This window comes from Echeneis naucrates, chromosome 24 (assembly GCF_900963305.1).
Source record: "Echeneis naucrates chromosome 24, fEcheNa1.1, whole genome shotgun sequence".
In the NCBI taxonomy this organism is placed as follows: Eukaryota; Metazoa; Chordata; class Actinopteri; order Carangiformes; family Echeneidae; genus Echeneis; species Echeneis naucrates.
In genome coordinates, this window is record NC_042534.1 from 1,582,725 (window position 1) to 1,610,093 (window position 27,369).

General features: G+C 43.9%; 3 protein-coding genes across 3 annotated transcripts in view; all 3 read left to right on the plus strand.

Moving 5' to 3' along the window:
* The first annotated feature begins 531 nt into the window (after positions 1-531).
* On the plus strand, positions 532-16,079 carry LOC115038197 (uncharacterized). The gene is made up of 19 exons (XM_029497070.1): positions 532-672; positions 2,191-2,334; positions 2,834-2,936; positions 3,132-3,509; positions 3,608-3,683; positions 4,182-4,386; positions 4,490-6,275; positions 6,375-6,548; positions 7,248-7,421; positions 7,581-7,754; positions 7,832-7,878; positions 8,201-8,722; positions 9,297-9,357; positions 11,926-12,257; positions 12,354-14,166; positions 14,259-14,432; positions 14,592-14,765; positions 15,081-15,127; positions 15,497-16,079. The coding sequence occupies exons 3-19, from the start codon at positions 2,848-2,850 to the stop codon at positions 16,051-16,053; spliced, it is 6,783 nt and encodes a 2,260-aa protein (XP_029352930.1). The 5' UTR covers positions 532-672; positions 2,191-2,334; positions 2,834-2,847; the 3' UTR covers positions 16,054-16,079.
* Positions 16,080-16,222: 143 nt separating this feature from the next.
* On the plus strand, positions 16,223-20,818 carry e2f6 (E2F transcription factor 6). Its single transcript, XM_029495780.1, has 9 exons — positions 16,223-16,841; positions 17,466-17,741; positions 17,954-18,000; positions 18,126-18,181; positions 18,337-18,523; positions 18,998-19,153; positions 19,409-19,523; positions 19,857-20,019; positions 20,279-20,818. The coding sequence occupies exons 1-9, from the start codon at positions 16,725-16,727 to the stop codon at positions 20,293-20,295; spliced, it is 1,134 nt and encodes a 377-aa protein (XP_029351640.1). The 5' UTR covers positions 16,223-16,724; the 3' UTR covers positions 20,296-20,818.
* Positions 20,819-21,298: 480 nt separating this feature from the next.
* tiam2b (TIAM Rac1 associated GEF 2b) overlaps positions 21,299-27,369 on the plus strand; it is a 30,208-nt gene continuing 24,137 nt past the window's right edge. The window contains exon 1 of the mRNA XM_029496766.1: positions 21,299-21,380. The gene's annotated coding sequence lies outside the window, so the exon portion shown is untranslated. The remainder of the gene's footprint in view (positions 21,381-27,369) is intronic.

The window sequence follows — 27,369 nt, forward strand, 5'->3', positions numbered from 1 at the left end:
TGGTTTGTTCTGTTCCTCACAGCCCGAGGGCTTCCTGCAGGTGAGACAGTGAACAGCTGTTATGGACACTGACCCATCCACGGTGAGCCGGTCCTCTCCAGCCAGGACTGGGTCCAGACCCCTGCAGGTATGAGCAGCACAGATTATGATCAGTGGATGGATGGATGGATGGGGACCAGACTAGTTTGGCTGCTGTGGAGACAGATTCCAACAACAACATCATTCCTGCTCATCATTTTATGGCTGATCAAGCTGACCGTTCACAGCAGAGGACAAAATGATCCAGTTCTCTGTCACTGGTCCTCAGTCTATAACCGGTTCCTACAGTTATCAGTCATGAACCCGTTGATTGTTGTTTTAAATTTCATCAACACTTATGAATCTACAGAGCTACACTGAAGGACATTAGATGATTTGTTGCTCCATCTGGTGGACAAACAGCAGAACTAAATCATCTGATTTTATGTTCTGTCACTGACTCGGTTTCTGTCCAGGTCAGACCGGTTTTGATGTCACTCTGTTTTTTTATAGTTATGAGGATGTGACTCTTCTTTAGATCAAACTCTCAGACAGGACTGAGGAGGGAGAACGAGCAGCTTCCTCTCTTCACATGTTTCCTGAACACATGAAGCTGAAAAGTGACTGCAAGTCAACCTGAAGTGAGTTCAGCAGGTGAGAATCTGTAAATGTCTGATCAGGATCACTGTGATCACACTGTGTTGTTTCAGTGTTTGACTGGTGAGCAGAACTTTTTTACCTCCTACCTACTTTCCTAGCTTTTGTCTTTCCTTCGTATTTACAGACTTGTTTTTCTAATCTATCGTCATTAGATCCAGAATCAGTACTGAATAGTTTTTTCACTTTGCTCTTGTCTCTGAGTAAAGATGCAGGATATTTTAATAAGATTTAAAATAAGCAGACAAATAGATTTAACCTTTTTAAAGGTTTTAAATGGTCACTACATATTAATCTTGACTGGAACAGAAACACCTTAACATTAAAAATGAAATATTGTTTGGTGATTTCCTGGAACAGGTGTGCAGAGTTTCTGAGAAGTCAGAACAAAAATAATCCAGAACTGGTCTGACGGGTTGAATTAATTTGGCTGAATGAATTTAACTCTCACTTCTAATGGTCTCAGTATTTCCTGATACAGTGAATCATAATAAACACAAATTTGGAAATCATGAAACAAATGTTTTAAAATCCATCCATCCATCTTCATCTGCTTATCCGGGATCGCAGATGTTTTAAAATGTTTAAATAAATGAGTTTGTGTCATTTTACTGACGGAAATGAGAATCTGAGCAATTCTTTTATCATTGTACATTTTTAAGTCTGTTCTTATTTAAATGAATGCCCTCTCTGTCATGGGACAGGTAATGTGACACTGAACTTCCTGACAGAAATTTGAAGCCAACACGAGGGTGGACTTCAGTGTGTTTAGCTTCAGGCTCAAATACAGAACTATTTAACAGAGAACAGTAAAAGAGAAATCCTTCGATGGCCACGTTTGATTAATAATGTGACACACATTAAATCGCAGCTCCATCAACACATCCCACCGTGGATGGTCAGTGAGCACCACTGAGTGTTCAGAGGGAAGAAGCAGATCTGAGATAAATGTCAGACTGCTTTCTGAGGAAACGCTGGTGTTTTTTAGCCTCTGATGTTATGAGGCTGTGACCTTTCCTGAGCTCAAACTCTGAGAAAGGACTGAGGAGGAAGAGTGAGCAGCTTTTCTCGTCAAATGTTTTGACACATGAAGCTGCACCCTCTGATTTTTTTTTAAACAGGTTTATCTGGTTTTGTGGTGGCTGATGTTTACTTTAGATTTGGACTTTCCGAAGGTGTGACATTTTCTTCAAGTAAACATCAATAAAATGTCTTAAAATTCCCCCCCTGAATCTTCCCAAACTGATTTTGTTATGATTTTAACTGTAAGAATTTCACAGTTCTGCTTTCATCACAGGCTGTATGTGATGGTTTCATTTTTATAGCACTATGTACAGGTTAAAGGCTGCACTCCTTCTTTTACTGACATAAAATCAGTCACCACGAGGATGTTTCAGGGTCAAACATAGAACTATTTATTAGATACAGTAACAGAAAACTGTAAATTTTCACATTCTGTTTGATCAGGTCATGAGATGCTGATGTTGTTTTGTTTTGTTTTGTTTTTTGACTCAGAACTTTTGAGGATGTGATTCGTCCTCAGATCAAACTCTCAGACAGGACTGAGGAGGGAGAACGAGCAGCTTCTTCTCTTTAGAAGTTTCCTGATAACAAGAAGCTGGAAAGTGACTGCAAGTCGACCTGAAGTGAGTTCAACAGGTGAGAATCTGATCAGAGAAATCTGTATATTCCATTGTGAAGTTAAGTTTCTGACTTGATGTGTGGATCAAAGAAGCTGTTTCAGCTGTACCATCTATTGGACTAATTCTTTTTTTTTTTTGTGATCCTGCTCCGTTTTGCCATGACTAATGTTTTTATTTAAACTTTCACTCTGAATTTATTAGGTTGGAACAGTTCCTCAAATTAAGTGTAATGTAAATGTTTAACAATTTCTTAAACTCAGATTTTTGTTGGATCTTAAATGTATTTGAGCTTCACAGTTCAGATATTTTTCCCATTAAATGGATGTAATTCATAATATAGTGTTGAAGTTTCAGATTAATATGAATACAACTGTTTTTAATATTTTCTCTGGTGTCAGTCAGAATCTGTTAAAATGAAACAGTTTTTTGTTGTTGGCAGTTAAAGGGCTGAAGTTTGTGACATATTAGTGACAGTGATGAGAAAGAATGTGTCCTGTTGTTGTGTTTGTGTGAAGGTGGAGGCTCAGCTATGGATCAGTCTGAGGACAGAGAGGACGAAGGCCCCCCCTCTAAAACCAGTCTGAGGGGGAGAAGAAAGAGTCAGACCAAAGCTCAGAGGTGAGATGAGGATCTCTAACTGTCCAGGACTCTTCTCCCTGTCAGAGCTCAGCTCTCAGATCACTGCTCCATCATTATCCACACTCACTCACACTTTTACTTGTTGCTCCTGAAATATTTCTGTTCTAAAATCTGGAAGTTTCTCCTTGGTTCCCTGTTCATCCATTCTTTAACTGTCAACTCTGTTTCTACCAGCAAACTGAAGGAGAGACCAGATCCTCCTGACCTGAGCTGTGTGTCCATGAAGAGCGATCGGTCTATGGGTCCTCCCTCTAACTTTAAGGATGGACAACAGCCTGCTGGATCCAGCTGTGTGTCCATGAAGAGCGATCGGTCTATGGGTCCTCCCTCTAACTTTAAGGACGGACAACAGCCTGCTGGATCCAGCTGTGTGTCCATGAAGAGCGATCGGTCTATGGGTCCTCCCTCTAACTTTAAGGATGGACAACAGCCTGCTGGATCCAGCTGTGTGTCCATGAAGAGCGATCGGTCTATAAATCGTCCTATTCACTTTAAGGACGGACAACAGTCTGTGAGTGATCCTTCTGTGGATCATCTTATCAAAGAAAAAAGGTAAAAGCTGATCATTTTCACTTTGACTCAGAAAAGTCATTTTCTCCGATGTTGACAAACAACACCTGGAACAAACTGTGTTTGTCTTTTCTCCTCAGAGTCCAGGAGGACTCAGAGAATCCCAGAGTCCAGTCCGACAAATGTCATCACTCAGACCTGGACTCCATATTTATGGTGTGTAAATGTTCCTCTGATGACTGTACTGCTGACAACAGGACACACAGAGCTGTAGAGCTTCAGTCTGTGACAGACTGGACTGAACAGTTTGGGGGTAGGAGACAGTTGGAGAGGACTGAGGGTTGTAATGAACTGAAGCCCATTAGTTCACTATAGAACAGTAATCCATCAGTGAACAGTTCAGGTGGTCTGATCCATCTTCAGCTTCAGTCTCAGTTAATACTCCTACGTTCCTACGTTGTGTTGAAGGGCTGTATCAGTTTGATGAGGATCTCTGTGCTGTCAGATTTAAAGCTCAAACTTACAGTTACACCAGAGAGGCAGGCAGCCAGCCTAACCTAACCCTGAAGTCAGCAGGTCTGAATAACGGCTCCACGTCTCTCTGTGTAACTCAGGAAGGAGACTGATGGAACAGCAGCAGCTGAAGTTTACTCTGCTGACTGATGATCAGATGGTTTGATCCATGAGTTTATACTGGATGTTGTTGTGTTCCAGCTGCTGGAGGAGAAACTCTTCTGTTTTATGAAGAACGAGCTGAAGAAAATCAAAAAGAATCTGAGTCCAGATTACCCACAATCCGTCAGTACTGAAGGTGATGATGATGAAGAGCAGAAGAGGAGCAGAGAGGCATTTCTGAAGATCACAGTGAACTTCCTGAGGAGGATGAAGCAGGAGGAGCTGGCTGACTGTCTGCAGAGCAGTAAGAGGATTTAACATGATGGATCAATGAAACATTTACTGAAATCTGAGGTATCAAAGAGAAATGTGATCATATTCACAGAATTTGTGTTTTGTTTATGCAGAAAGTCGTGCTCCAGTTTGTCGACGTAAATTCAAATCTAACCTGAAGAAGAAGTTCCAGTGTGTGTTTGAGGGGATCCCTAAAGCAGGAAGCAGAACCCTTCTGAATCAGATCTTCACAGAGCTCTACATCACAGAGGGAGGAACTGGAGAGGTCAATGAGGAACATGAGATCAGACAGATTGAAACAGCATCCAGGAAACAGAACAGACCAGAAACAATCATCAGACAAGAAGACATCTTTAAAGTCCCACCTGGAAGAAGTGGACCAATCAGAACAGTGATGACAAAGGGAGTGGCTGGCATCGGGAAAACTGTCTTAACTCAGAAGTTCACTCTGGACTGGGCTGAAGACAAAACCAACCAGGACATAGAGTTCACATTTCCCTTCACCTTCAGAGAGCTGAATGTACTAAAAGAGAAGAAGTTCAGCTTGGTGGAACTTGTTCATCACTTCTTCACTGAAACCAAAGAAGCAGAAATCTGCAGCTTTGATCAGTTCCAGGTTGTGTTCATCTTTGACGGTCTGGATGAGTGTCGACTTCCTCTGGACTTCCACAACACTGAGGTCCTGACTGATCCTACAGAGTCCACCTCAGTGGACGTGCTGCTGACAAACCTCATCAGGGGGAACCTGCTTCCCTCTGCTCGCCTCTGGATAACCACAAGACCTGCAGCAGCCAATCAGATCCCTCCTGAGTGTGTTGACATGGTGACAGAGGTCAGAGGGTTCAATGACCCCCAGAAGGAGGAGTACTTCAGGAAGAGGTTCAGACACGAGGAGCAGACCAGAAAGATCGTCTCCCACATCAAGACCTCACGAAGCCTCCACATCATGTGCCACATCCCAGTCTTCTGCTGGATCACTGCTACAGTTCTGGAGGAGATGTTGAAGACCAAAGATGGAGGAGAGCTGCCCAAGACCCTGACTGAGATGTACATCCACTTCCTGATGGTTCAGTCCAAACTGAAGAACGTCAAGTATGATGGAGGAGCAGAGACTGATCCACACTGTAGTCCAGAGACCAAGAAGATGTTGAAGTCTCTGGGAAAACTGGCTTATGAGCAGCTGCAGAAAGGAAACCTGATCTTCTATGAATCAGACCTGACAGAGTGTGGCATCGATATCAGAGCAGCCTCAGTTTACTCAGGAGTGTTCACACAGATCTTTAGAGAGGAGACGGGGCTGTACCAGGACAAGGTGTTCTGCTTCGTCCATCTGAGTGTTCAGGAGTTTCTGGCTGCTCTTCATGTCCATCTGACCTTCTTCAACTCTGGAGTCAATCTGATGTCAGAAGATGAATCCTGGGCTACTCAACGTTTATCTTCTCTGTTGAGTATCTTTAGAGGAAAGCTTAAACCAACAAGTCTCTACCAGAGAGCTGTGGACGTGGCCTTACAGAGTCCAAATGGACACCTGGACTTGTTCCTCCGCTTCCTCGTGGGTCTTTCACAGATACAGACAGGAAGTAGCTCAGAGACCAATCAGGAAACAGCCCAGTACATCAAGAAGAAGATCAGTGAGAATCTTTCTCCAGAGAAAAGCATCAATCTGTTTCACTGTCTGAATGAACTGAATGATCGTTCTCTGGTGGAGGAGATCCAACAGTCCCTGAGATCAGGACGTCTCTCCACAAATAAAATGTCTTCTGCTCAATGGTCAGCTCTGGTCTTCATCTTACTGTCATCAGAAAAAGATCTGGACGTGTTTGACCTGAAGAAATACTCAGCTTCAGAGGAGGCTCTTCTGAAGCTGCTGCCGGTGGTCAAAGCCTCCAACAAAGCTCTGTATGTGCCGATAAATCCATCTACATCAACTGAATCTTTTTCTTTAGCTGACACCAAAAACATGTTTTTATAAGTTTTATTTCTCCAATTCCTCTTCAGACTGGGTGGCTGTAACCTCTCAGAGAGAAGCTGTGAAACTCTGTCCTCAGTCCTCAGCTCCCAGTCCTCTAGACTGACAGAGCTGGACCTGAGTAGCAACATGCTGAAGGATTCAGGAGTGAAGTTTCTGTCAGATGGACTGAAGAGTCCACACTGTGAACTTAATGTACTAAGGTTAGTGTTTGTTTTTATGAGGTCTAAGTGACAATTATTAATTGATAAGAATGGTGTAAAAAGCTTAACAATAATGATCAATTAGTATAACGTGGAACAAAAATAAGAGGGGTAATTGGGTGATTTTAATATATCAACCATAGCAGCATTCAGATTATACTTTGTGATTCCTGGTGCTCCTCCTGTTGTACGATATCCCGGTCTTGGAGGGCTGACTCAGCCTGCTAAGTTGCTGCCGATGGAGTCCACTTCCTTCTTGTGTTCAGGATCGGAGCTGTTGGCCACACATGGGTCCCATCATTCTGTCAGAGTCATGTCCAATCTGAGTTCGGCACACAGCTGATCCTCTGAAAGGCTGAAGATGGAGAGTATCAGAACGCCTTTTCCAGTAAAGCCTCTGCTGCTCCAGTTTGTGTGACACATACATGAACTCTAAAGGCGTGACCATGAGGAGACAGAAATGACCTGTGATTATGTAAATAAGATCAATAACACAAAACTATTTAATTTGTCTGATTAAAAGCAGGTGGTATAGACCAATTCTGTAGGAAAATAACCTTAAATGAGTTCTACTGTGATCTGGTGCTATAAAAAAAAAAAAAAAAAGTTAACTTGACCTTCAAGGTGTGCCTTTTGGGAGGAGGGGCTCTTCCCTCATAGAACGGTGGGCAAATATTGTTTTCTGTATCCTGTTTTCAGACTGAGTGGCTGTAGCCTCTCAGAGAGAAGCTGTGAAGCTCTGTCCTCAGTCCTCAGCTCCCAGTCCTCTAGTCTGAGAGATCTGGACCTGAGTAACAACAACCTGCAGGATTCTGGAGTGAAGTTTCTGTCTGATGGACTGAAGAGTCCACACTGTGAACTGGAGACTCTCAGGTCAGGATTTGATCTTATCTCAGGGGTTTTTATGTAACAGCTCTTTTAATTCAGTCAACTATCCGGATGGTGAGAAACTCCAAGAAGACCTGATGTTTGAATAATCACAGATCAGTCTGCCTTCTTCTCATCAACACTGGTTGTTTTGTCTGTCTTCAGTCTGTCAGGATGTCTGGTCACAGAGGAAGGCTGTTCTTCTCTGGCCTCAGCTCTGAGCTCCAACCCCTCCCATCTGAGAGAACTGGACCTGAGCTTCAATAATCCAGGAGACTCAGGAGTGAAGCTTCTTTCTGCTGGACTGGAGGATCCAGGCTGGAGACTGGACACTCTCAGGTATGGACAGACAACAGCAGCTCTCACTCTGTTTCTCTGTCTCTCCGACTAACTGAGGACTCTGTTTCTTCCTCCAGGGTGGACCATGGTGGACCACAGAGAATGAGACTTGGTCTGAGGAAGTGTGAGTGTGTTTTCACTTTGATTCATGTTACAGTAGACTGAAGTACAAAGATGAATTTCTCCAGTTTCATTCAGCATCAACACTCCATGTGTTTATTGATGTGGATCTCCATCAGCCATCATCTTTGGCTCCACAGCAGAAACAAAGCAGAACATTGCTGCCATCTTGACTCTCATGTTCAGTAACTGTTGATGTTCTAACTGGGTTTTTGGTTTTAATTTTAATGTAGTCAAACATTATTCACAGCTGATGAAATGGAAGTTTGAATGATTCACTGATAAATCAACAGATGATAAACTGAAGCTGTTGTTCTCTCCATCAGATGCCTGTGAACTGGAACTGGACACAAACACGGTGAACAGAAACCTGAAACTGTCTGACAACAACAGGAGAGTGACATATGTGACAGAAGAGCAGTCGTACCCTGATCACCCAGACAGATTTGATAAGTGTCCTCAGCTGCTGTATAAAAATGATCTGACTGGCCGCTGTTACTGGGAGGTCGAGTGGAGTGGAAAGGTTCATATCTCAGTGAGTTACAGAGGAATCAGAAGGAAAAAATCCACTGAGGAATGTTTATTTGGAAGAAATGATCATTCGTGGTGTCTGAGATGCTCTGATGATGACGGGTACTCCGTCTGTCAGAACAACAGCAAAACCTCCATCTCCTCCTCTGTCTCTCACAGAGTAGCGGTGTATTTGGATTATTCTACCGGCTCTCTGTCCTTCTACAGAGTCTCTGACTCATTGATCCACCTCCACACCTTCAACACAGCATTCTCTGAACCTCTGTATCCTGGGTTCTGGATCACTTCCGGTTCCTCAGTGTCTCTGTGTGGTCTGTAGGTCAGAGTCTCTCCTGATTTTCATTCAGTGTTGCTGTCAGGATCCGATGAGCAGCATCCAGCTGTTTTCAACATGTCCAACTGTCCACATTAACAGTGTCTCTGTCTTTGGAAGAGACACCAGCTTTTATTTCTTTTGACTTGTGACATGAGTGTGTTCTTTTCTAAAATGACAGTTGTGCCAGAGAGCCATGAACACTCACAGAGATTACTGAAGGTAACCATCAACTGTTGAAGTGTTTTAAAATAATACATCAGCCTGATGCTGAACTCTGGAAGGGGGGCTAATAAAAAACCAGAATACACGAAGCGTTGTTTAAAAACAGGCGGGTTATACAAACCTTTGCTGTATGTTTCTTGACTAAACAAAATCTTGAGTGTTTTAGTTTTCTTCATTTTTGTTTCCTGCCAGTTGTTTCCATAAAAGGTGGAAGTAGAAGGCAGCTGATCTGATCTTATCAGAAAAAAGGGAACAGCTGATGATTTTATGTTTAAAAACGATTAATCAGCCAGAAGACATTAAATTCTACTCTAAATAGATCAATTTTCCCCAAATCTCGCGATACTTCGCAGACACCTGTTGGCCCGCCGCGGTCAAGATGGCGGCTGAGCGGGAAAAGGTGCAGAGCCGTCAGTCGGTGGAGCTTTAAAACAGAAAGTTTTAGTTCGGAGTGTTTCCGGCTCCATCAGTCCGACTCCGTGTTCACCGGCTCTGTGAGTGTCCGGCCGGACTTCCTTCTCCTCGGTGTGTCGGTAAGTTGATGCTCCGTCATGTTACATTCTGTTTCCATCAGGGAGCAGCTCCGCTAGCATGCTAACGTTAGCTAACCGGCTGCTGTCAGGCTAACGATTCTATCGCTAGCTGGATGAGCTAACGGTTGGAGCTGTGACAGTAATTCTAAATGAAAAGAAACTAAATTAATACGATATCAACAGCATTTCCAGTTCCAGATAATAGATGAATTCACTAAAGTGTGGAGTCCCAGACAGCCTGTGTGAAGTCTCCATGGACTTCCTGTAAACTCAGTTATTGCTCAGTGATCTGGACTTTCTTTGGTACTTTGTGATTTTTCCTGTTTTCAGTTTGGCAGCAGCTGCTTCACAGTCAGGACCTGAAGCACAGACTGAAATTTTTAAAACAGGCAGAATAACTGTGGGCAGCTTTTTGGGTTTTAAAGCTGTATGGAAACAGCAGCAGCCACTGACACATCCTGAGAAACCTATTTAATCTGCCAGTCTTTGTTCTGTGGATTTCTCTTAAAGCTGCCTGAACTTGTCAGACTGACCTCCAGTTATTAGCTGTATTAAGTTTGATCAATCAGAAAAATATATATCCCCATTATTTCACCTCCTTTAAATCTTCTCCTGAGCTGAAATTCAGCACATTAGAGGATTTGTTGTTCCATCTGCTGGACAATTAGTAGAACTTTATAATCTCTGTGTTCCTTTGGCACAGACTGTTTACTCTCCAGGTTAGACTGGTTTTGTTGTCAGTCTGAGGTTTTGTTTTTTCTATAAGTGGACTCTGCAGTTCTTGAGAATTTGACTCATCCTCTTGTCATTTCATGTCCAATCAAACTGACAGTTCAAAGTGCAGAAAAAATTCCCTTGAGGCAGCTGGGAAATGATCCAGTTCTCCATCAGGCAATCAGTCGCTGGTCTTCAGTCCATAACTGGTTCAGTTACACTCCAGTCAGGTTCAAGATTGTCAGCAATGTCCAGTGTCCAAGTTTTTGGAACAGTTCACCTGTAATACTGGACCTCCAGTTATCAGTTATGAGCCCATTGTTTGTTTTTTTTATTTCTTCAAGACTTAGAAGTCCACATTGTTGCAGCACATTCACATCTTTTTCTGCTGAGTTGAAACTGAAGGGGATTAGATGTGAATTTACGCCATCTAGTGAACAAATAGCAAAATCACACCAACTCATCAAAGCGACCTCTGGCACAGACGGTTTCTAAAACAGGTTGGAATGGTTTTAATGTCACTGTGATGTTTTTTTTTTTTTTTTTTTAACTTGGACTCTGAAGTTATCAGGTTGTGGCTTTTCCTCAGATCAAAGTCTCACAGAGGACAGACGAGGGAGAATGAACAGCTTCTTTTCTTCAGAAAAACCTAAAATGAGTTCAGCAGGTGAGAATCTGGAATTGTCTAAAGCCGCACTCTTTGTTCTACAAACATACATTCTAAGTCAAAGTGAGGATGCAGTGTGTTTTGTTTCAGGCTCAAACACAGGACTGTTCTTTAGAACACAGTAAAATACAGTGGTATCACATCTTATTTCATCAATAATGTCACATGATTCAAATCACTGCTCCATCAGCACATCCTACTGATTTTTCTGGTACTTGACGGTTACTAACAGATCAGACTGGTTTCTGATGAGATGTAGATGTTTTTTTTAAGAAGTGACTCTTTTCTTTTCAGAAGTTTCCTGAACACATGAAGCTTCAAAGTGTCTGTGAGTCGACCTGAAGTGAGTTCAGCAGGTGAGAATCTGATCATTCTGTGTATTCCATTGTGAATTTAAGTTTCTGACTTGATGTTTGGAGCAAAAAAACTGTTTCAGCTGCCCCATGTAGTGGACTAAATTTTTAACGCTGCTCAATCTAGTTTTGTCACGAATAATGTTTTTGTTCAGACTTGCACTCTGTTATTAGGGTGGAACAATTCCTTAAAGTAAATGTAATGTAAGTCTTTTATAATCTTCCTAAACCTAAAACCCTCATGCTGTCTTCACTTTCTGTATACACGCTGTGTCCTCAAGGTCAAAAATGACCCACCTTCACTAAACCCCTAAAATACAGCAGCTTAATTGAATTTTTAAGTCTCAAATCTATTTTGCACGATGAAGCAACCTGTCATTCACCACGAACTTTGTGAATATCTGGGTTTTGTCTCTTCATGCTGCAGAAAGACTGCATTAAACAGGGGACACCATTCGTTGTTATTCCAACACACCTTTCATAATAAGTACATGTTACAGCCTGCCCAGTGTTACAGCTCTGTTTTTCTCGCTCTATTCAGACTGTTAATGTTTGGAGAACTCAGAATCCTGCAAATATTTTTATTTACTGGAACCGATAAACCAGTTTCAGCTGCTGATTAATGGTTCTGCTTCAACTACTTTTATTCATACACATTTAGTGTCTTTTTTTTTTTTTTTAAGTACAGTTTTGTTTTTCTTTTGGATCTTGGCAGGGAAAAGATGGCAGCACCTAAAGAGATCCTCTTGCAGAAGTTGCAAGATTTAGGGAAAGAAGAATTTGAAACATTCAAATGGTACCTGCAGAACCAGGAAGACTTCCAACGAATCCCAAAGAGTCAACTGGAGAATGCAGACAGGTTGATCACGGTGGATCTAATGGTCCGAACCTACAGTAGAAAATTTATTGAAGTCGCTAAAGTGGATTTGGTGAAGATGAATCGTAATGATCTTGTGGAAGATCTCCCGGACTTCAGCACACAAATCAGAGGTGAATTATGGAAAGATCAATGCATTTTGAATGAGATGCAGGAAAGACATGATCAAAGTAAGATGGAATTGTTTAAGGAAATGGACCTCTTGACTTTATACAGATGGTTGTTTCTATAATCATGTCTATGCCATTGGTTCTTTATTTGTTCAGAGATTGCCACCACCCCCAAACATGAACTCAAATCTAACCTGAAGAAGAAGTTCCAGTGTGTGTTTGAGGGGATCCCTAAAGCAGCAAACAGAACCCTTCTGAATCAGATCTTCACAGAGCTCTACATCACAGAGGGAGGAACTGGAGAGGTCAATGAGGAACATGAGATCAGACAGATTGAAACAACATCCAGGAAACAGAACAGACCAGAAACAATCATCAGACAAGAAGACATCTTTAAAGTCCCACCTGGAAGAAGTGGACCAATCAGAACAGTGATGACAAAGGGAGTGGCTGGCATCGGGAAAACTGTCTTAACTCAGAAGTTCACTCTGGACTGGGCTGAAGACAAAACCAACCAGGACATAGAGTTCACATTTCCCTTCACCTTCAGAGAGCTGAATGTGCTGAAAGAGAAGAAGTTCAGCTTGGTGGAACTTGTTCATCTCTTCTTCACTGAAACCAAAGAAACAGGAATGTGCAGCTTTGATCAGTTCCAGGTTGTGTTCATCTTTGACGGTCTGGATGAGTGTCGACTTCCTCTGGACTTCCACAACACTGAGGTCCTGACTGATCCGACAGAGTCCACCTCAGTGGACGTGCTGCTGACAAACCTCATCAGGGGGAAACTGCTTCCCTCTGCTCGCCTCTGGATAACCACAAGACCTGCAGCAGCCAATCAGATCCCTCCTCAGTGTGTTGACATGGTGACAGAGGTCAGAGGGTTCACTGACTCCCAGAAGGAGGAGTACTTCAGGAAGAGGTTCAGACATAAGACCCAGGCCAGGATCATCTCCCACATCAAGACCTCACGAAGCCTCCACATCATGTGCCACATCCCAGTCTTCTGCTGGATCACTGCTACAGTTCTGGAGGAGATGTTGAAGACCAGAGATGGAGGAGAGCTGCCCAAGACCCTGACTGAGATGTACGTCCACTTCCTGGTGGTTCAGTCCAAACTGAAGAACGTCAAGTACTTTGGAGGAGCAGAGACTGATCCACACTGGAGTCCAGAGACCAAGAAGATGTTGAAGTCTCTGGGAAAACTGGCTTATGAGCAGCTGCAGAAAGGAAACCTGATCTTCTATGAATCAGACCTGACAGAGTGTGGCATCGATATCAGAGCAGCATCAGTTTACTCAGGAGTGTTCACACAGATCTTTAGAGAGGAGACGGGGCTGTACCAGGACAAGGTGTTCTGCTTCGTCCATCTGAGTGTTCAGGAGTTTCTGGCTGCTCTTCATGTCCATCAGACCTTCGTCAAGTCTGGATTCAATCTGATGTCAGAAGAAAAATCTTGGGTTCCTCGAGTTTTATCCTTTCTGTGCAGGATATTTGGACAAAAGCTTGAGCCAACACGTCTCTACCAGAGAGCTGTGGACGTGGCCTTACAGAGTCCAAATGGACACCTGGACTTGTTCCTCCGCTTCCTCCTGGGTCTTTCACTGCAGACCAATCAAACTCTCCTACAAGGCCTGGTGACAGAGACAGGAAGTAGCTCAGAGACCAATCAGGAAACGGCCCAGTACATCAAGAAGAAGATCAGTGAGAATCTGTCTCCAGAGAAAAGCATCAATCTGTTTCACTGTCTGAATGAACTGAATGATCGTTCTCTGGTGGAGGAGATCCAACAGTCCCTGAGATCAGGACGTCTCTCCACAGATGAGCTGTCTCCTGCTCAATGGTCAGCTCTGGTCTTCATCTTACTGTCATCAGAAAAAGATCTGGACGTGTTTGACCTGAAGAAATACTCAGCTTCAGAGGAGGCTCTTCTGAAGCTGCTGCCGGTGGTCAAAGCCTCCAACAAAGCTCTGTATGTGCCGATAAATCCATCTACATCAACTGAATCTTTTTCTTTAGCTTGTTTTTTAATCACTTTCTCCTGTTTTGTTGAATCCTCTTCAGACTGGGTGGCTGTAACCTCTCAGAGAGAAGCTGTGAAGCTCTGTCCTCAGTCCTCAGCTCCCAGTCCTCTAGTCTGAGAGATCTGGACCTGAGTAACAACAACCTGCTGGATTCTGGAGTGAAGCTTCTGTCTGATGGACTGAAGAGTCCACACTGTGAACTGGAGACTCTCAGGTCAGGATTTGATCTTATCTCAGGGGTTTTTATGTAACAGCTCTTTTAATTCAGTCAACTATCCGGGTGGTGAGAAACTCCAAGAAGACCTGATGTTTGAATAATCACAGATCAGTCAGCCTTCTTCTCATCAACACTGGTTGTTTTGTCTGTCTTCAGTCTGTCAGGATGTCTGGTCACAGAGGAAGGCTGTTCTTCTCTGGCCTCAGCTCTGAGCTCCAACCCCTCCCATCTGAGAGAACTGGACCTGAGCTTCAATAATCCAGGAGACTCAGGAGTGAAGCTTCTTTCTGCTGGACTGGAGGATCCAGGCTGGAGACTGGACACTCTCAGGTATGGCTTGAGAACAAGAATTCAAATTGTCAATTGTCCTCTGATCTTAATTCTTTTCAGAGAAGTGAGTTGGTTGTAATTAGCAAACACGTGGATCTCAACACGTGCTTTGTTGGATAAAGACGTCCCTTCAATAGAGCGCACAAATTTTTTACCTTGAGGATACTAAAGTTTGGATGCGTGTATGACTGAGCAGGTTCACACTGTAATGTGTCAACCACAACAAATATGTAAACAAATTTTACCTGAAAAGATTAATCCTCTGAGGATCATAAAAGATGTGCTAACATTCTGTAAACTGTTCATTTATTCCAGGAGGCAGCCTTGTGGAGAGCGCTGGTTAATGCCTGGCCTCAAGAAATGTAAGTGTGACCTTCATTACCAACTGCACACTCTCAGGTTACCTTTAGAGGTCGAGCAAACAGTACTGGAAAAAGCTATTTGAACGCCACCTCAGTAAGTACTGAAACGCTGGTGGACTCAAGCATCTTATACAGAGAGCATGAATATCAGTGTTCATGAAGCCACAGTAAGGTCCACTCGATCACAACTGTTTACTCTGCCTTTAAGTACACTGTTGATAGTTGTGGTATTCATTCAATCAAACTTTGATGGCAAAGTCTGGAAAAAAGGTGTCATTGATTAGCTCAACAATAAAGAACCATATCATGAAATTATCACACAATAAGACAATCAACTTCAGCTTTGTTGTGTCATGTTCTCTCCATCAGATGCCTGTGAACTGGAACTGGACAGAAACACGGTGAACAAAAAGCTGAAACTGTCTGACAACAACAGGAAGGTGACACATGTGACAGAAGAGCAGTCATATCCTGATCACCCAGACAGATTTGACTTCTGGTATCAGGTGCTCTGTAGAAACTGTCTGACTGGTCGCTGTTACTGGGAGGTCGAGTGGAGTGGAAAGGTTTGGATCTCAGTGAGTTACAGAGGAATCAGAAGGAAAGGAGGCAGTAAAAATTGTCAATTAGGATGGAGTGATAAATCCTGGAGTCTGAGATGCTCTGATGTTGACCGTTGTTACTCTGCTTTTCACAACAACAGAGAAACACCCATCTCCTCCTCTGTCTCTAACAGAGTAGCAGTGTATGTGGACTGTCCTGCTGGCTGTCTGTCCTTCTACAGAATCTCCCCTGAGTCACTGATCCACCTCCACACCTTCAACACCTCGTTCACTGAGCCTCTGTATCCTGGGTTTGGGCTCTGGTCACCGGGCTCCTCTGTGTCTGTCTTAGGAAGTGAACCCAGCTTCAGCCCTTTGGTTTAAATATTAAATGAGATAATGTTTTTATATCTTCTGTTTGAATCTCCTGTGTTGTCACCAGTGAAAATGAATGTGCTAAATCTGATTATTCTCTAGGTTTTTGTCGGACAGCATCTTTTAACTTCTGATGTTTTATACTTTTCATTTCATTCATCAAAGCTTAAGTTGTTAATTTGAATTTCTATCCAACCAGGAATATTTTCATAAATCTGTTCTTACTGGAAACAAGAAGGAGGAAAATATTGTCACAGGTCTCAACTACATATCAGGATCAGAAATAGTTTTATTTCCAGGTTTGTGTAAACATCATAGGAATTTAACTTAAATGTTTCAATGTTTGACAAAGAACAGGCAGAAATAAAAATAAAGGAAATATAGAAATAAAAGTACTTTATAATCGAGATGAAAATGAAGAGAAACTGAAGAGCTGTAACTGGAAGTTTAGAATAATCGAGTCCAGCTGGCGGCAGCAGTTCACCTTTCAGGCACCAACGAAGAAGAACGGCAGCTCCTCCTTCTCACTTCCTGTTTGTTTTACATCCGGGTCATCCGTCCCGTCTGCTTCCGGTGTGAAAAAAGTCCAGGGAAACGCGACCCGGACCGGACTCAGACCGGGTTCGTGGTGTTCCGGAGTCTTCCCGGAGGAGTCCGGGTCTGGGCGACACACCGGCGGGATGGTCAAGTGCGTCGTCTCCGGGTGTCCGAACCGGATGGTGGGCGCCAACCGGGGGATCCTCAACCGACCTCTGAAGCGGTTCTTCAACTTCCCCGAAGACCCGACCCGAGTCAAGGTAGGTCTGGACCGGCTCTGGGCGCTCCAGGGATTCTGGACGGGGTGTGTGAGGTTCCAAAGGTTCATGAACGTTCTTCCTAAAAGTCGTTTTTGTCCGATTTTTGTCCGGTTTTGTCTTCGGACGTGATTGAGAACCGAAATCCCGTTTTTTAAAAAAGTTACCATCAGGTGACATCGCGATAGCTGACGTCACCGATACGGCTGACTTCCTTTTTCCGAGTTTAATATTTAAGAAAATAAAATGTGTTGAAATTAAACGTAAAGAAGCTGTTCTTGTTCCTTCTTCAAATTAAAGCTACTTAACTTCTGCTTTAATTATGAAGAACTTACGAACTATGTTAGATTTTATATTTTGAGCTGAAAAGCTGTGAGAATGTTTTTTTAATTTCATTTCCTCTGTTGACTGTTTCTGTTTTTGTGTTTGTGCAATCATTTTTCTATTCTGTTCCAATATGGTTATTTATATTCTATTCTGTTCTCTGTGAGTTCCAAATATATTTTCATCATATCAATATCAATTCTGTGTTGTTTTATTCTGAGATGCTTGTTGGTGTTTGTGGTGTTAACACAATACCACACTGTTCCACTTCCTTGTCCTTCCAACGCCGCTGGTCTTCCTCAGGTATGGCTGGCAGCGCTGAGGGAGACGGACAAGCAGGACCTGACTGAGCAGCATTTGATCTGCGAGGACCACTTCCTGCCGGAGGACATCTCCTCCAATGGGGTGAACAGCGACGCCATTCCCATCATGCCTCCTTGTCTGGAGGGGTCGCTGAGCCTCACCAGCCCCTGGAGGGCCGAGTCCTCATCAGAGGAAGAGCAGGAGGAGGAGGGAGAGGTCCGGTGGCCCATCAGAGGTTGTGATGATGACGGTCCTGCACGAAAACTGCCACAGCAGGTCTGAAAACAGGTTTTATACCTTTTATGTTTCCTGTTGGATGCTTTTTTTTTTTTTTTTTTTTTTTTTTTTTTTTTTTTTTATCACCAAAGCAGCTTTTATGAGACACAATTAAACCACATTTTATTTCTGGTCTGTGATGCAGCAGGAAGAGAAGACGATTTAACAAGTGACTGTGAATCACACTATCTTTGTTTCTTTCTGATCTCCAGGTTTCACATAGAAGTTTGAGGAATCCTACAGTGATGGAGAAGCCCAGGTAACAAATATCTTCGCTTTAGCTTTCATATTTAAAGTAATATTTTGAGGCGTGTTTATTTAACTCTTACTTGTTGTGAAGAAACAGTTTAAAGATATTTTGTCATTTTGTCTTTTTCTACCCAGCGCCGCCCGGTCAGACAGCAAACAGTCAACTTCACCCAAGAAATTTTCCAGACAAGGTGAGCAATGATTCTTTTAAACAACAAATATTGTCCGGTTTAGCGTCTCTAGCTTTTCCACTGTTAGTGAGAGAAAACAAAATATTGTCTCAAAGTTTTCCCATTTTAATCTGATTGGTGATGATAAATTTGGGAGCTGTTCTTGTTGCGCTCAGATGTGTCTCTGGGTTGGCTGACTCGGGGTTTCCTGGAGCTGCTGCTGGCGTCGCCGGATGGCTCGCTGGACCTCCGGCAGGTCGCCGTTAGCCTGAATACCCGCAAACGCAGAATCTATGACATCACCAACGTCCTGAACAGCATCCAGCTCATCCAGAAGGAGTCGACCAACAGGATCAAGTGGATGTGAGTACTGCGAGGAGGATGTCCTGTTGACGCTACATGTTGTAGCTGATATGGCTATATGTTTGTTTTCCTGGACTCAGTTGTAGTCACTCAGTGAACTCAGTAAACTCCAGGTCTGTCGTATGAAACAGACTTCACTGAGGTTGTATGTGTGTGCAGAGTTCTCAGGATCCTTAAATGTGGATTTCTTCTCTTGATAAATTAATATCTGATTTATATTGGACAACAACGGTCACGGAGACACCACCGTCTCCACACAGCTGTTAAAACGGAGGAAAAATATTTGTATGATGAAGTCTGTATCGTCTTCAGATTTGGTTGAGAAACAGACAACTATAGTGGTATGATGTCATCATTGACTCAGCAGGCCTGCTGTGTCTCAGCGTCATGCTGGATTCATCCAGATCAGCTGTGAGCTGAACTCTGAAACTAAACCGCAGTCGGGGGACTCACGCTTTGACTCTTTCACCGCAGTGGGAAAAGTCCCATCTCCCACTTTCTGTGGAAGAACCAGCAGAGGTTACAGAAAGAGCTGGACAACCTGAAGCTGGTGGAGGACACGTTGGACGGCCTCATCAAAAGCTGCGCCCAGCAGCTCTTCGACATGACGGACGACGTGGAAAATTCTGCATATCCTTTAACACCAGGCAGAGGCACCACTGACGTAGTTTCTGTCCGCTCAGCTGTTCATTTCTCCAGATGTTCAGGCCTTCAAAGTGAATGAAGTCAAGCAGCTAAAGCCAATAAATTAAAATTCAGCTCATGTTGAATAATTTATCATAAATGATGTTCAAAGAAAACAGGATGAAGTCTTTGAGCGACTCGCTGTTGAAGTGAAGGGGAAGTTTCTCACGGAAAAGCACTTTTTCTTTAACTTTCCTTTACATCAGCTTACGTGACCCACGAGGACATCAGTCGGCTCAGAGACCTTCAGGAGCAGACGGTGATCGTCGTCAAAGCTCCAGAGGAAACTAAACTGGAGATCCCTGCACCCAGCGAGGTAAAGAGGCGAGCTGACCGTCCAAACAGTGATTCTCTGCGTGAACACGTTCTCACTGGCACAATTACACAGAAATCACATAGCTTCAAACGCAAAGCAAGAGAAACTTATTTTGGAATCAAAATCATTTAAAGTTTCTCTCTTTAAATGTGACATTTCAACAGGTTCAGAAGAAAAATGAATCACCAACTATCAGATGTGTTACATCTTTATGAACTGTTGGACAAACCGATTTTCAGGAACAATCAATCAGTTAACCAAATTGAATTTAGATTTCAGTAAGTTAAAAGATTTTATTTCCTGTGGTTGAAATCTGACGATGTGTGGACACAGGACAGCATCCAGGTCAACCTCAAAGCGGGGAAGGGTCCCATCATGGTGGTGACCTGTGAGGTGGGCTCAGAAGGCGCCGTGACCTCTGACCCCGGAGAGAGCAGGAGGGGCTTCTTTCTGACGCTGGATGAGAGTCGGATCAGGACGACCACGCTGCACACAGGTACAAATAATGTCTTATTTCAGCTGCAGGATAAAGAGACCTGCCACCTTTTACATCTTTTAAATGTTTGGAAGTATTTATTGGTATTTCTTTCACCTTAATTTACCTTTTTGGTTCCCATTTAATTTCAGTTTTTTGTTACTTGAAGGAAAAAAACATTTTGACTTTCCTGGTTGATTCAGCTGACGCACACACTGAAACTACAATCTCTTGTTGAATCTTCTTGGTTTAATTTTATTTCTGGCTGTTCTTGTTGCAGAGTCTCCTGGTCCTTAGAAAAGAGACCGCACTGCCACCAGTCGACCTCCAGGAGGCGCCGTCCCTCCTCAGACACAAACAGAAGCCTGAATAGATGTGCAGGTGTGTCCGATAAAACACAACACTTCCTGAAGCAATTTGGAGATTCCCACTGAGGAAAGATTCCAATCAGACTAAACCGCTGTAGCCAAGAAACCAGAGTCAAACCGGCCGAATGTGAAAGCGCTACGTTTATTTTTCATTTGCACAATTAACCCAGTTTTCCTTTGAGCTGGGAGGAGTCCAGTTGGTCTGCAGAAACGGCGTGATCAGGACTTTGTTTTCATCACAAAGTTCCAACACACAGCTGTGCATTTCTGCAGACTCTGTATTATACTGTACATTATCTTCAAGTCCTGACCGACAGTCAGCGTCAGATATTTTACTGTTTTTTTGTTGTTGTTGTTGTTGTTTTTTTCCGTTTGGCTGTAAAATGTTTTCTTGTTTTCACACACCTCAAAGATGAGATGAGTAATAAAAACAATAACTTGTATAAACCTGGGAAATGTCCTGAAGGTTGCTGGTTTGAATCCCGGTGTTGAGTATTGGTGCAGTTTTTTCCAGGTTTCTAAAAGCGGCTGAGGGGATTTGAGGACCTGCACCAGGTGAGTCCAGACCGCGGAGGCGGGTGGTCCTTCAGGTTTGCCCCGACTCAGCAGCCAGGGGGCAACAGCAGGCTGTGAGGCCTCGAACCAGCAGCAAGAAACAGATAATTATAGAAAGGATTTATTAAAGTTATTGATGTGGTCCAGAGTCTCTGCAGCCAGAAATGTGTATACAACTTTGTAGGAAAAGTACTCGTTCAAACTTCTGCACCTTGTAAACTTGGAGGAAAAACGTGACTCTCTAAATAAATCAGTGCAGTTTAAAATGTATACATGAATCAGAAAACTAGCTGTGTAAATGTACTCTGACACTGAGGTGTGGTTTACTGGATCCTGGTCCTGGTCCAGCTGATGGACCCACCCTCCTGCTGTCAGGACGGAAACATGAGACTCACATTTAACTCCACGAGCTGCAGCTGCAGAGGACAACACGGCAGACGAGGGCTGTTCCGTCTGTAGGTGAGTCTGACTCTCACTCTGCTGCTTTTTGGAAGTGTTTTGTGGTTTTGTGGTGTGAAAGTGTGTGTCAGTCTGTGCTGTGTGGTAATTGTACTCCTTCCTGTATTTTCTTGTTTCTGTCCGTCGGCTGCTGTGCTGGCAGACTGGCTGATTATGTAACTGAACAGAAGGATGACATGTTCTCCTTCAGTGCCCAAAAGAACGTGAGCTCCTGAACGCAGCGTTTGCTTCTTAGTGTGTCCTCCTCTGGGTCACATGATGATGATGAGGACGGTGGACAGCAGTCTGGGTCTTCTGTGTTGCATTGAAATGAACAGAGAAGCTGCTTTATTTTGACCAGCAGGGCCGGACCAACTACTTTTGGGGCCCTAATTGAAATTTGACCTGCAGTCAGGATGAGACCTTTGATTTTTATCAAAATGATGTTCAAGGTGGTGAATTTCCATTTTGGGAAAATGATTAACGTCCTCGTAGGTGACAGCACGACGTCAGATGGATTCTTACTCCTCTGCTGTTCTTCATTCTCTTCTGTTTAGTGTGTGTGTGTGTGTGTGTGTGTGTGTGTGTGTGTGTGTGTGTGTGTGTGTGTGTGCGCGCAGCCACAGACTGGTCTTTTAATTTTCTGTCCAGAGTTACTTCACAGGATGTTTCCCCGAATTTCACAGCAAGAATCTGGGCAGCTGTGTCTCTATTAGGGGAAGCCCTGTTAAATAATCCACAGTCAGCCCCTGTTGTGTCTTTGTTGTGTGTGTGTGTGTGTGTGGCTGAGCAAAGAGCAGGCACATTAAAGCTAAGTGGTGACCTGCAGAGCCCCTCAAACCTCCAGGGATATGAGTTCAAGACCTGAACCCCAACACACACACACACACACAGGTTTCGTTGTTGTGGTGTCACACGGTGGCCAAAAGTATGAGGACACCTGAACATTCATTCCTGAGTTATTTGTCTAAAATATAAAATAGTTTCTTCACCACACGAGAAACTCCTGGAAGGTCTGCACAGAGGCGTCCATGATGATACCTGACAGACGCTGTTTCAATCGTCCCCCGTGTTTTGGTGAGGTTCTCATCTGTTGCTATGGTTACCTTCAGCACCGCTGACCAATCAGAAAGCAGCACCTGCTGCTGCGGAGTCAAGAATGCAAAGCAGCCGAAACGGTAAACAAATCCTGAGGCCGGGTTCTCCTCGGCGTGAGGACGCGGTTTAACCTGGTTGTTGGTGTTGTAAGATGAGCAGCTCAGGGGTTGATGCGGTGGCGGTGGCGGTTGGGCGGCCCCTCCCACCCCGGCAGGTCAAACACTGCTCGTCTGTGTCCAGGAAACCTGCCTTCAGCTGGAAGCCCACAGTCATGTTATTGTTGTAACACACTGGAGTGTTTTGACAGAATTAGCTCCAGGATACATAAACATTGAGGGAAAACCTGAAGCCAGACTGACGTCTCTCTGCAGGATCACCTCAGAAAGGTCCAGAGCTGAGTCTTTGTCAGGACCCGATCCAGCCTGATCTGGTCCCATCATGATCAACATGCAGATTCCTCACTTAAACTTTCCCAGAAGGAACATTCAGAACTGTTTGTGTGGTGAAACGAACGCTGTTGTCGTTGTGAAGAGTGAAGTCCAGCAGCAGTCTGTTTGGTTTTCAGTCGTCGACACACACACACAAACTTGGTTGGTCGGACAACATGAACCACCTCAGAAAGCTCTAAAACCTGGACCAGATAGTGACGGGACTCCTCCCACAGTTTACCCCCCCGGGGGGGCACAGAGACTCTGCCAGGATAAAATAAAAGTCAACTCTGACGCTTTTCTAAGAAACCTTTTTTGTTCTGATTGTTCAGGAGATAAAACAGATGAAGTGACATCGAACCAACATCAGAAAAACGGCACCAATCACACCGCGTGGTTTCCCCTCGGAGACCGGAGGGATCAATAACGGAAACATGTGTCAGACCAACACCGACTGTGAGCTCTTTGTTCAGGGCCTCTGTGAGCGTGACGCTCCGGCTCTCCATATGTCACCTCGGAGTCAAACAGCTCGTTGGTGAATCCTCAGCGGCTCATTAACGTCTGCTGACTGTTAATGAGTCGGTTTGCACCGCAGGCCTGTTCTGTCCGCTTCTGTTTTGTGTCCACGCTTCAGATGGAAACTGAGAACTTTGACTGAAGCTGATAACTGCCTCGTCACGATGGCCGTCTTCAGTCTGTTCATTTATCTTGTGACGATCTGAATCGACCTGAAACTTGTTTCCTCTCCAACTGATCTGTGTCAGAATTGAAACTCACTCAGCTGAAAACAGTCTGACTCTCTGTGGAGGTCAGCACGCAGCATCAAACAGCAGCAGAAGAAGAAGTGACTGTGTTCAGGTGACGAACTGATGGATCTGACTCAGCAGAACACGTTTTCACCGTTTCACACTTTTACTGGCGCTCTGCTGCAGGCGGGAGCTTAAAGCAGCTCTGTTGTTGGGAGAAGAACATTTCCTGCCAGCAGAAATAGAAGAAAATGGAATATTCATCTTTTAAGATCAAACACACACACACACACACACACACTCACGTGCAGGTGAATTAAAGCCTCTTTGAGCTCAACCATCCTCAACATCAACACAGGAAGTGCCGACCAGCAAACCTTAACCTGAGTTTAACAAGGCCAGCACTGTTCTTGGCAAAAGTGTGTGTGTGGACACACACACAGGCACACACACGCTTTGTGGTTTGGCCGGTGTCGTTGTGGACACAGCTGAGCTTCAGGCAGCTGAATTTAAGACTAATTTCAAAGTTGACTTTTTTTCAGTTCAGGTGAAAATGAACGTTTATTTGTTTTCTATGAAGCACGTTTGTCGCAGAAAGAGGAAAACAAAATGTAGCAAGATGCAATTATCATTCTGTAATTCTTCCATTTCCCGCTGCATGTGAATAAAAGAGAGAAAATAAAAACACGCTCTCATCCGTCTTGCTTCGATGACTCAGCGCTCTGATAATGAGCTTTATTTGCTGCCTGCAGCGGTAATTTCAGGAGTCATCCGTCTGCAGCAGCGGCCTGAGAGGCTTCGGTTAGCCTGTTGGGCGAGGGGCTTTCTCATTCTGCAGACAGCGGTGGAAAAAGCTCGACGTGACCATGAAACGTCGGGGGAACCGCAGAGGCCGCTCTGGTGCCGTTAAGTGATGACAGCGGATGTAAATCTGGAGGCCGAGGATCGTCTAATACAGATGTCAGTCGTGGACGTTTGGCTGCATGTTGGACATAAAAAGAAACTCGAGTCTCCTCTTCCTCCACTTTCTCTGAAGTTTACTTCCAAATCAGTCTAATCTGACGTGATTTTATAATTTCTTCTCCATGTGCGGATCAAATGCACGGACGCCAACCTGCTTCACATCAGAGCAGAGGCTTTATTTTTTCCTTGGTATCGTAATATTCCAGTGATGGTTAACTGCAAACAGGAGCTGATCGAAGCTGACTCGGCTCCTTTTCCCTCCAAAAAAAAAAAAACAAAAAAACAAAAATCTGGTTTGAGTTTTGGCCAAAAGCAACATTATCTTTAAAGATGCCGTCTCCCACAGCTCCACGTTCAGAACTACTAATCTAAACACGAAGACAATAACGATGTCAGATATTCACCATTAATAATCTGTTTGATCTGGATGTGTCGTCTGTGTGTTGTGTTGTGTTGTGTTGTGTAGTTGTGCAGGCTGAGTTACGTCATCCTGCTGTTTTCAGAGCAGCTTCCAAACCGACCAACAACCAACCAGGATCCGTGTTTCCTCCAGCAGCTGCTTCCAATTACTCCCATAATAATGCCCCCCTTCTCTCTCTCTCTCGCTCGCCCCCCGGCTGTTTTGTTTCTGAGCCATCATTTTGTTTTCATTTTCACGTGAATGTGAACCTGAAGAAATGTTTCTCTCTCTGTTTTACACTTTTTCTTCATTTCTTCCTCATTTTAATAACATTTTTTTGCGGCCGTCTGTTAAAGTGGATTTGCTCGGATTGGAAAACACATTTCCGGTTACATCCCGGATCTCCGTCCGTCCCTCCAGCTTCGGTTCTTCAGGGAAAATCACTCCTGATGTGTTGCTTTTGGTTTCCATGGCTTTTTCCATTGTTGCTCGTCTGGTTCTGGACTCAGTTTGGTTCAGGCCGGCTCACCAGGAAACTGCAGAGCGTCCCTTCATCCTGTTCAAACACAGACGACAGGAAGTCCGTTCTGCCTTTTGCAAAAAGATTCTTCACAATAAAACCTTTGCAGCTGAAGACTTTTACTTTGAAGGAATTTTTATTTTCTGGAGTGATTTTCAAGCTTTAACTGTGAAGCCACAATAGACTGATTATAAAGATGGTTATAAACTCTGGTTGTAAAGTGAAGCCAAAAGTGAAGAGCTGTAAGGAGATTGTATTGAAGTTTATGGGAAAGTGTCCCTGATTTATTAGCTCAGTAAATGTTTTCCTGATGAGTTTATGGTCTCAGTCTCCAGTTTCAGGTCTTTCATACGACACGATGCTCATTTCATTTCCTCGGGTTCTTCCTGTGTGACCCTCCTCTTGTTCCTCACGTCACTCATCATCGTTTTCCAGCCTCACTTTCTCCAGCTGTTGTGTAACAGAAGAGAGAGAGAGCGCTGTGGTTTCAAGTGGCTCTCGCCCTCTTGGCGTTCTGTGGTGCTGCTCTTATATAAGACGTTGAGTTGATGCTGGAACAGCCAAAATGATGATGATGACTTAAAACAGGTGTGACTCCGTTCCAGATGTGTTCGTCACGTTTAGAAATGGTTTTCACTGTCGGGGGAATAAAAAGTGTCAGTCCAGTGACAGCAGGACAGGAAGTGCGTGACGGGATGTTTGACCCCTCTGGAAGTGTCTGCATCAAATGTCTCAGAGGAAGTGTGTGTGTGTGTGTGTGTGTGTGTGTGACGTTAAGTTGTTTACACCCAGGGTGGGAAATTCCTGCTTCAGCAGCCAGATGTTGCTGCAGTTTGTCTCCAGTGTTGGATCAGCTGAAAGGAAAGTTAAACTGTCAGTTTTTGTTTTTTGTGTTTTGATTTACGAACCGATGAGGCTGAAAAATCATCTTCAGAACTGATTCGGTTCACGTGTTGGTGTGAACTCGCCTCATCTCATCTGACCCGGCCTCGCAGCTTTGGACCTACCTGTCTGATCCAGGAGCTGTGTGATCCGGTGGGCTCAGCAGAATTCCTGAACCGTCTTTGGTGTCGGTCGGTGTCAGAGATGTTTTGTCAGTGCCGGTCTGGCTGCTCTGTCAGATCAGGATCATTTCCACGACTCTGCCCACAAAACACACTGAAAACACAGTTTTCGGCCGCACAGTTTGTGTTTGTAAAGCTTCGTTCACCTCAGCGGCTTCGCTGTAAAAGCTCGGACATTCCTCTGGAGCTCAGCGGCTGCAGGTCCAGAGTCCGCCGGGGCTTTCTCAGGACCCGCGGCTTGTTTACAGCTGATCTTTAATCCGCTTTTTCAGGGTAACAAAGGAAACATTGTTCTCATGAAACAAAATGAAATGTGATTTGGATTGGACACAAAGAGTTGTGTTTCTTGTGTTACAGTTCTGAAGCAGAAAGGTCTGGCCTCAGAGGAAAGGTTAGGTTTAAAAAAAAAAAAAAGAAAAGATGTACGTCACAGCTCCAGTGAAACAATGCGAGAGGCAGATTTTGGGCGTGAACCACAAACCAAACTCTGCCGTCTGGACGGGCACTTTGCTGCCTGTTGGAAAAACAGCAGCAGCCTCAGAATACACAACTGAACTCATGTCAGCACAATGAGCAACAATGAAGAAGAGTGCAACACGAATAAAGACACAGATCAAACATCCTGCAAGTCCCAGCATGCACCTGTGAAAGGAAAACCGCAGCTGGCGTTGATATTTTGGTGGCTTTAAGCTTAAATCTTCCAAAATGAGACGGAATTGTTGACATTGTTGTTACTAACAAAACCCGACTAATGCCGAACATCAGCGATGTCATCTCCAACACTAATGATA